The sequence below is a fragment of the Pediculus humanus genome, genomic scaffold, assembly GCF_000006295.1.
Source record: "Pediculus humanus corporis 1103172107469 genomic scaffold, whole genome shotgun sequence".
Classification (NCBI taxonomy): Eukaryota; Metazoa; Arthropoda; class Insecta; order Psocodea; family Pediculidae; genus Pediculus; species Pediculus humanus.
In genome coordinates this window covers 233539-243729 of record NW_002987087.1, presented here as the reverse complement: position 1 = coordinate 243729, position 10191 = coordinate 233539, and the positions used below count along the sequence as shown (strand labels likewise).

At 26.9% G+C, this 10191-nt stretch overlaps 1 protein-coding gene across 1 annotated transcript; it reads right to left on the bottom strand.

Moving 5' to 3' along the window:
- Positions 1-1806: 1806 nt before the first annotated feature.
- On the bottom strand, positions 1807-2637 carry Phum_PHUM121710 (restnal homeobox protein Rx1, putative; the record flags this gene model as incomplete). The annotated part of the gene is made up of 3 exons (XM_002424181.1): positions 1807-2017; positions 2150-2346; positions 2599-2637. 3 exons carry the CDS (start codon positions 2635-2637, stop codon positions 1807-1809), a joined length of 447 nt encoding a protein of 148 aa, XP_002424226.1.
- Between the last annotated feature and the right edge of the window lie 7554 nt (positions 2638-10191).

Genomic DNA, 10191 nt, shown 5'->3' with positions numbered 1-10191 from the left:
TATTATTATTATTAATAAATATAAAAATGACGAAGGCAAAGTTTTTTAAATAAAAAATTACGTATGGTAAACGTAAGTTTTTTTTTTACGTGAATTTTTTTTTTAAGAATGATTTTTAAAATATGAAGAAAAAAAAATTATCGTGGGATTAGATAATAATAAATATTGTTAAAAAGAGACAGAAAGAAAGAGAGAGAGAGAGAAGAAAGTTTTACCATAGGTTATTTGGTTAAATTTGTGTTTTCAGCAATTGAAAAAAAAAAAAAAATGATTTTGTAGTAAAATAGGGAAAAATTCGAAAACGATGAGGAAAGGGATGAAAAGGAAGGGTAAGAGAAAAGGGATGAAAGGCGGCGAATTGAAAAATAAAAGAAAAAAAAAAGAAGAAGAAAAAAGAAAAACAAAAAAAAAAAACAAATCGAAATTAAATTTCATCAAATCAAGCTAACCGTGAGACTAATTTTCCATGACATTTTTCATTTTGACGGTGGTGGTGGTGACCCCATCTTAGATTATTTAGTTTTCCTCATGGTTTCTTTTTTTTGAATTTACGGCGCATGACTCCCCTCCCCTCTTCTTCTATACGACAACACAACCAACAGCAAAATAAAAAGATCCATACTGAATCCGAGTCTAATTAATTGCCCTTAAGCTTGGTTAAACGATGAACATCAAATGAAAATAACATCAAGTTAATTATAAAATTTTGTCCGATTTTATTTTCTCCGGGATTTTATTTTATTGTTTAAATTTTCCACCACCACCCCTTCCCCTCCCCTGTTCTTCTCCAAAAAGAAAAAAAATCCACGAAAAAAAACCAAAAAAACAAATAAAAACAAAGAAAAATTTTTAATTTTTTCCTCATTAAAATATCCGAAAAAAAAACGAAAAAATTGACCTCCCCGGGGGAGAGGAGAGGGGAAGAGTAAAAGGGGTTAACGGGAATGACGTCACGTTCACGACATTTAATTTTCTTTTTTTTTTTAATCAATCAATCAATCAATCGTGTAATACTCACCTTAAAAATAAAATCAAATTATTAATAATCACGACTCGTTTTAAAAACGTTATTATTATTATTATTATTATTATCATTCATATTAGAGAAAAAAAAAAAATTGGGGTAAATAATAAGTAAAAAGGGGGTGAAAAAAAAATATTATTATTTTTTTTTAAAGAGGGATGAAGTAATAAAAAACCCATTCGACGTAACATAAAACATAAACATTATCACTCACTTCATTAATAAAAAAAAAAAAAAAAAACATTTGAACACGCACTCGAGAGAGAAAAGCGGTCGATCGCACAAAACATAATAATAATAATAAAATAAATATGACGGAACCATTTCGTTATTTAATCGCGCACACCCATACCCAAACATAATCAGATCGTATTATAATATTTATATATATATTATATTATCATTAAAATATAATTAAAATACAACAATTTTTTTTTTATTTATATTTTTACATCGTACGTAATAATATTATCATCATTATGATTATTATTATTATTATTATTATTACACGTGATTTGTCGAAGAATTTAAAAAAAGAAAAAAATTCCCCTAAATTGAGAATATATATAAATTTCATATCATTCTTTTTTATACAAAATTTTCTACATATATATATTTTTGTACAGTTTTTTCTTATTCTTTCGTTTCCATAATAATAATAATAATAATGATAATGTACACATTAAAAAAAAAAAAAAGTTATTAAATTTTTTTTGTTTATAGTGACGGTTTTTTGTAAAGAAATCACCGGTTAGGTAAAAAAAAACGATGGAAAACGATATTCATACCATTTGAAGACCCTTTGTTAAAGATTCCACGTGTTCTTTGGCTTTAAGTCTTAGAGCTGCTATAGACGTAGTTCTTGCATCCGTCGTGGTAGAAGATGGCGGCTGTGGTGGTGGTGGTGGCGGTGGCGGCGACGTCGGTGATATCGAATTAACGTTTGTTAATTTTCCATCGGGTACAACCGGAGGCGTTAAATAACTCGGATATCTGAATCGAAAATAAATTTTTTTTTTTTGATAAGGGAAATTAGGGGTGTGTTGTTTGATAATAATAATAATAATAATAATAATAATAATAATAATAATAATAATAATAATAATAATAATAATAATAAAATACCCCGTTTGTGGATGAGATAAAAAACCGGGTAAAGCACTTAGTAGAGGAGGTGCGAGCCATGGATCCATTGGTAATGCTAAACTCGTACCACCGACACGTCCTAAAGCTCCAACGCTGTGATATTCATTTAAACCGAGTCTTGTAGCTTCCATTTTTTCCTGTCGTCTCCATTTGGCTCTTCTATTTTGAAACCACACCTTTACATATAAAAAAAAAAAAATTTGTTAAGTTTTTTTTTATCGGGGTTTTGGGGGAAAAGACGGGGGGTTTAGGGGAAATGATAAAAATTGAAAAGTTTCGGTTATTTTTTTTCTCTCCCTCTTTCCCTCTCTCTCTCCCCTATCTCTCTCTCTTTCTCGAGCTAAAAAAAAAAAAATTTCTCTCTGGAAATTTCATCTTAAATATATATACAGGAAATGAATGAAATTGAAAAATATCGAATGGAAAACTATATAAGTTTTTTGTGGTTTTAAAGTTTCCGATTTCATGTCGTTTTGATTTCTCCATCCCCCTCCTCCCCTCGTTCGACGTTTTTTTTCTAAAAAGTTTTTCTAATTTTTTTTAACTTTTCCCCTCTCTCTCTCCCTTCTCCTCCCCATCCTCCTCCTTTTCAAAGTAATTTTTCAATTTTTTTTCTGTAAAATTTTTTTTTTTTTTTTATGATTCCCTTTTATTTGTTAGTAAATCTCATTATATTTTGACAAACAACTTTATTCAATTTTATTTTTTTCCTTTTATAACCGATTATGTTTTTTTTTTTTTTTTATATTAAAAAAGAAAATTTTTTTTTCGCATGGATAATAAAAAAAAGAAAAGCCTTTGATAATTTTACAACAAAATAAGCAATAATAATAATAATAATAATAATAAATAAATAAATAAATCATTGGACGCCTGCCTGTAAACGATTATATTATTTTTTTTAATAATTTATTTATTTAATTATTATTAATTTAATTAATTACGTAAATATTTTATTACGATATATATTTTTTTCTTTATAATATAAAACATAATATTATTTTTAATATATATAATATATATATAAAAAACGTTGGAAAAGAAAAATGAAATAAAAACAAGAAGAAATTTTTTTTTTTTTTTTTTTTTTCAGGTGAACGCTTTTCAAAATGTGTCTATTTCCCACACTTATATCACACACTCCATTTGTCTCTCTCTCTCTCTCTTTCTCTTGTCTCTCATATTCCTATCCTTTATCCTAACCGCTATCTCTCCCTTTCTTTCTTACTCTCTCTTAAATTTTTTCTCATTTTTCTGAGCTATCACATTCGCACACATCAAATTTTCTAATTTTCCTTTTTGTCGTTCAATTTATCAAAAAAAAAAAAAAAAGAAAGAAAGAAAGAAAATCGTTCGTAGGATTTTGTCCAAAATCACATCAACCGTTAACTCACATATTTCGTCATCATCATCATTATTATTATTATTATTTTCCTACCGAAACAAAGACAAAAAAAAGGATTTAAACCATTGAAATTCCGTAATTTTACGATATTACATTTTGTTTTTTGTTTGTTTGTTTTTAAACGTCATCGCCGGTTGACAAAAACAAAAAACAATCCCGATGATGATGATAATAATAATAATAATAATAATAATAATAATACTGGAAAATGATAAGAAAAGTTAACGTTATCGTATTTTAAAATTTTTCTTATTTTGGCCGATTCCTTAAAAAATGTTTAATTTAAAGTTAAGAAGAAGAAGAAGAAACTTTATAATCTCACCTATTATATTTAATAATGAAAATTAATTTGTGAAAATTATATATTTCTATCTCTCTCTCTCTCTTACTCTTTTTCACTGTCTCTATCTCTGTCTCTCTCGGTCGTGTTTAAATTAAATTGAGTTTCATAATGAATTGGTAATGGAAAAGTTAATCTACTGCCTAACGGAATAATTACGTTCGAACGCCTCACGGCAATTTTATCTATTTTAAATTTCACAATTTATTATTATTATCATCATTATCATTATCATTATTATTATTATTATTATTATTATTATTTATAAATTAGAAAAATACACATGAAAAACAAAGGAAAAAGGAAAAATAAAAAATAAATAAATAAAATGACAAGTTTAAACGTGATTGTTATTTATTAAACAACCACGCGGATTAGTGATAATTACAATGATAGATAAATTTGTGTGTGTTTAAGTGACGTCATAATGACGTCACGAACGAGAGGTTTTTAAATAAATAAATAATTAATTAATAATTAATTAAGAACGGTAATTATTAATAAATAAATAAATAAAAATTTCGGTTTGGAAGAATGACGTGTTTAACTTTCGAGAATAAGAATGAGAAAGAAAGGAAGAAAGAAAAAGGAAAATGGCGGACGATGGGTTAAAAAACCGTGTAAAAAATAATAATAATAATAATAATAATTTTTTTTTTTTATTATTTATCACAAAATGAAAATGTTATTTTCCGATTTTAACAATTGCCTGAGAGAATAAAAGCTTTTCCTGCGCAGGTTCATAGGTTAACGAACCATTTACTAGAGCGACTAAAAGAGTTTTTCTTAAGTTTTTTAGTAGGGAAAAAAAAAACCTAAATAAAAAGGTTTTTTAATTTGAAAACATTGGATGGAATCAAGCTTTTTATGCGTAAATCCAATTTCTCATTTTTATTTCTCTCTCTCTCTCTTTCTCTCTTTCTCTTTCTTCTTCCTCTTTATCCCATTTTCTTTCTTTCTCTCTCACTCACTCTCGTCGGAAGCTGCCATTCTTTCCCAGGCTTGTTTTTTCCCCCATCTTTTCTTTTTTTTTTCTCTCCATAAACTTTTCCAGGCCCTGAAAGGCTCCCCCATTTATTTACTCTCTCTCTCTTTCTCTCTCTTTATCTTTTTTTATATTTTCTCATTTCAATTTACAATACTTTTCATAACGTACAAATCATTTTTATTCTCTCCCCGATCTCTCTCTCTCTTTCTCTCTCACTCTTTTTATTGTGACATTCCCTTTCTCTCTCTTTCTCTTTTTTCCCTACAGTTTATTAAATTTAAAATTAAATTACAAACTAATGTTACTCGTTTGTTTCATAAACGATTCCAACAACCGAATTAACGTTGTTTGACCTTTTATAAAATGAAAAAAAAAAAAAAAAAAAAAAAAACTCTCGCGTTGGGAATTTTTTATTATTTTATTTTCGAGACTTTTTCGTTTGATTAAATTAAATTTTTTTTTAATTTTAATTTTAAAAACCACGTTTCGATCGTTTGTTTTCACGTTTTATTTATTTTTCTTCTAATTCCACGACTTTGATTCGTAAAAAAAAAAAAAAAATACATTTTTGGGAGGGGCCATCGAAACGTACACACACACACACATTTAACATAAACATTTATCGGAGAGAGAAAATTCTGACTGTATCCAAAAAAGAGAGAGTGAGAGAGAGGAAAGGGGAGGGAAGGGAACGAGGAGGGGAGAGGGGAGGGTTTGAAAATTAAATTACATTTTATGAAAATATTTAACGCTAAACGAGAAAAGTAGAAAGTTGGGTCTTCATCATCAATGAAAAGAGATGATGAAACGTAATTTCATTAATTTTATTGAGTTATAACAAGTTTTAAATCGTAGTTTAATTAAATCGTTAGAAGCAAATTGTCTCCTTAGATATTCTTTCATAGGTTCCTAAACTCTTTCATTTTTTCCATGCTATATAATAATAATAATAATAATAATAATAATAATAATAATAATAATAATAATAATAATAATAATAATAAAAACCTTTCGTTTAAAAAAAAAAAAATTTGTTTTTATTTTTTTTAAATTTATTTTTTAATTATGAAAAATTGTTTTTCCTTTATTACTCTCTTCCCACTTACCCCTTCCTCCCCTCTCCTCCCACTTTCTCCCTCTCTCTCTTTATATAAAAAAAAAATTCACTTTCGTTTTAATAATAATAATATTAATAATGAGGAAATTTTTAAACGATTAAAAACCTCCGTGTGATAGATATATTTTTGATTTTTTTTTTTTTATTATTCGATCGAGATCGATAAAATAATAATAATATTTATTAAACGTGATAACGATGATGATGATGATGATGATGATGATGATGATGATGATGATGATGATGATGATGATGACGACACATTTTAATTTAAAAAAAAAAAAATTTTTTTAAAGTTAATAAAACGAATTTTAAAGGTTCGTTAAAACGTGACAGTGCCGAGATAATTGAATAACAAATTGATTTAAAACTCGAAATTACAACGCGAACGCGTTAATATTTTCATTTTATGGATGGTTTTTAAAAATTTTAAAATCAAAAATTGTTGTTGTTGTTGTTGTTGTCGTGACGTGATAACGATGATAACAAGATTTTATAAAAATAATTACCAATGAAACAAATTGAATTTATGTGATAACACAAAACACGATTTTTTTTCATTCCCTCATCTTTCGTGGCAGAAATTTTCCTTTTTTTATGTAAATATAAAATCCATGTAATATTATTATTATTATTATTAATAATTAATTTTTTTAATTTTATTATTAATAATCGATTTTTAATTAATATTTAATTTAAAAGTAAAAAGTTAGTTGACAATTTAATAAAATTTTGCATTCAATTTACCGGTCGTCGTTAATAGAAACTTTTTAATTTCAGAAGGATTGTTGGTTGTTGGAAATTTAATTAAACCTAATCGACTTGATGATTTTTATATATATAAAAAAAAACCATTATATAGAAATTTCTAGAAAAATTTACTTTGAGGCTAACAGAAAAATAAAAAAAATTAAACCTTTTTTTAGAAAACGAGGAAAAAAAAAAAAAAAACTTGAACTTGAATATTTACATTATTTGAAAAATGTTTTTCTTTCTACTATCTCTCTCTCTCTCTCCTCTCTCTCTATCTCTATCTCTCTTTTTAAATACGTAAATGAAATAAAACCTTAACGTTCATTTTTCTTTTAGAATAATAATAATAATAATAATAATAAACAGATGTAAAGGTTCACACGTCAAAATGTTCCGCACCTAATTACCCTTTCTGTCGGGTAAAAATTTTTTTTTTTTTCGAGGAGGAAAAACCTTCCTTCCTCTCTTCCCCTCTCCCTCTTCTTCTTTTTTTTTTTCGTTTTTGTGAAAAGTAAGGATTTTAAACCTTTCATTTATTAATTACCCAAAGTAATTAAACGTTTCCTTTTCCTTCATAATTTAAATTTATCATATTTTCCGCCATTTTTAAAAAAATTTTCCGAGATTTAAATTCGGTTAAAAGAGAAATAGAAAGAAAATTGTGTGTGTGTGTGTGTGTTTTTTTTCGGATAACCTTTCCGTTATAATATCGATCCTCTTGACTTTTTCTCTCTCTCTCTCTCTATCACTTTATACTCCCCATTAAAACGTCAAGAGCAGCAAAATAAAGGAATGAAGTTGATAATGGAAAGCTCAAGAGTTTGCACAACGTTTTTATTAGTCGGCTTATTCTTCGACCCTCTGAACAAATCGTTTGTCCTTTGTATGGTTTTCGCCCATGTTTTAATATAATGTCACTCGATTGACGATTAAATTTTTTTTCTTATTCTTCCTACTCTTTTATTTATTTATTTTTGTTTCATTACTTTGTCAACTTTTCTTCTTCTTCTTCTTCTGCTTTTTTTTTTTTTTTTTTTTTTGTTAAAATTAAAACTCTTTGAAAACAAAAATATGTTTTAAAAAGAAAAGTTCAAAATTGATTCATATGGTTTTTTTCCGGATTTTTTATTTTTCGTTTCGATTAATTCCCCACCCCCCGCCCCCTCGTAACAAATAATATACGTGAAAATTGTTTTAAAAGAGTAGTCAAAAAAAATCAGCCCCCCGACCGTAATTATTCGAATAATTATTTAATTCTTTTTTTTGTAACATTAAAAGGTTAATAATAATAATAAAAAGAAGCAGCTGGAAATTTCAAAACATTCGAAACCTTCTCTTCCACCCCTCCCCCACTCTTTAATCCTCCCCTTCCGGGATATTAACCCGTTGCCTTCCCACGCGTTTAGTTTTTTTTTTTTTTGGTAAAAATAAAATTTTTGTGTCACTCCGACTAAGAGTAGAAAAAGTTAAACAAACAAAAAAGTTTTCACCAAAGGTTAATTAGCGTTTTAAAAAGTAATATTTGTAGGGAAAGAGAGAGTGAGAGAGAGAGATAGAATGGGAGGGTGGGAAGAAAAGGCATTGTTATAAATTCACCCCTAAAATAACTACGACAAAAAAATATTTGTTGTTTGTTAAAAACTAACAACTACGGTGGTGGTGGTAGACCCATTTGGGAGATGACACCTTAATTCTAATGTTTCTTCGCATTAACGAAACGTGCGTTATTTTTCCCGGGTTTTTTTTTTAGAGTGCGTATAATAAAAACGGGGAAGCAGACGCAGACACACACACACGCGTTAGCTAATGACCCGTTCTGTTGGTGAAATCTTTTTTCACAATTCAAACCCAATTCAAATGTAAAATTTCAAATAATTACAAGGGGATAAAAAGGACAAATATAATAGAAATGTTTGTAGGCGTGGTAGATTTCTGGCTTTATATACTCGATGATTGTGCTGTTGCTTCTGCTGCTGCTGTTGCCGATAATGATGATGATGTTTCACGTTTATTTTTCTCTCCCAAAAAAAAAAAAAAATTCACGCGTTTAAACCGACGGATAAAAATCGAATTTTGAAAATAAAATACACGCGTAAAACGCATGGTAATTTAATTATTATTATTATTATTATCATTATTATCATTATTAAAAATAAAATGAAACGTTCATTTTATGTCGAACGTGACGTTTTTTTAGTTTTAAGTGACTGTCACCGATTTCGCCGAATTATTATTATTATTTAATTTTTTTTATCGTGGATTTGTAATCGTAATGAGAACCGGAAAAACCGGATAATAAATTTTTTTATACATGAAATGAGGGTAAAACGTGCCTGACGTCACTTCGGAAAACAAAATATTATTCACGTGTACACACATATATATTTATATAAGAAAAAAAAAAAACGTTGACAGGAATTTTAAGGGTTGAAAAGCAAGGGGGGAAAATAAAATAAAAAAAAAAATTTGTATCGTGGTAACATCAACAGAATTTGATTTAATTTCCGGTATTTTATAAACGTTAAAAAAATAATATACATATATTTTTCCTTGTATGATATTATTATTATTATTATTATTATTGATAACAACGAATCCGCCATATTTTATTTTTGATAATATATATATAAATATATCGTATCGATAAATCGCGATATTAACTCTAACAAATGAGTTAAATACACGAAAATTTTACGTAAACAAAAATAATGATGATAATAATAATAATAATAACGATATGTAAATAAATAACGGTCGTTTTTTTATCATAGAACGTTTTGATGCTGTTATAAATATAATCTATAAAACTATAAAAATATTTAAATAAAGGATTGATTTTTTTATAATAAAAACTAAAAAATTTTCACGGAGGAAAAAATCTCCTCCGTTCGAAAAACTATTATTATTATTATTATGGTCACTCTTAAACACGACAGTATTCTTATTTGTCGGAGTTTTTAAGCATTTATTATTATTATTATTATTATTATCAAATGTCGCGCGTATTTATGATTGATATGATTTTTTTTTTTTTTTGTCAAGGGAGTTTCGGATCACTAAATTTCAACACAACATCTGGAATTATTACGTAATATTCCAAAACTTCAAATAATAATAATAATAATAATAATACAATTGTTATCATTATCGCGTATTATTATATCGTACATTTATTATTATTATTAATATTAAATAAATTTACGGTCGATTAAACAAAAAATTTTTTTTCTGAATTTTTTTTTTTTTTTTTGTTTCCTTAAGGGGAAAATGAAACGGAATGATGAAGAGAGAGAGAGAGAGAGGGAGAGAAAAGAGTACAAAATTTTAAAATAAAAACGAATATTTTAAAAAAAATGGCGGGGCAAAAAAAGATAATGAAACATTATTATTAATTTTTCGTTTTGTTTTCCCTCATATA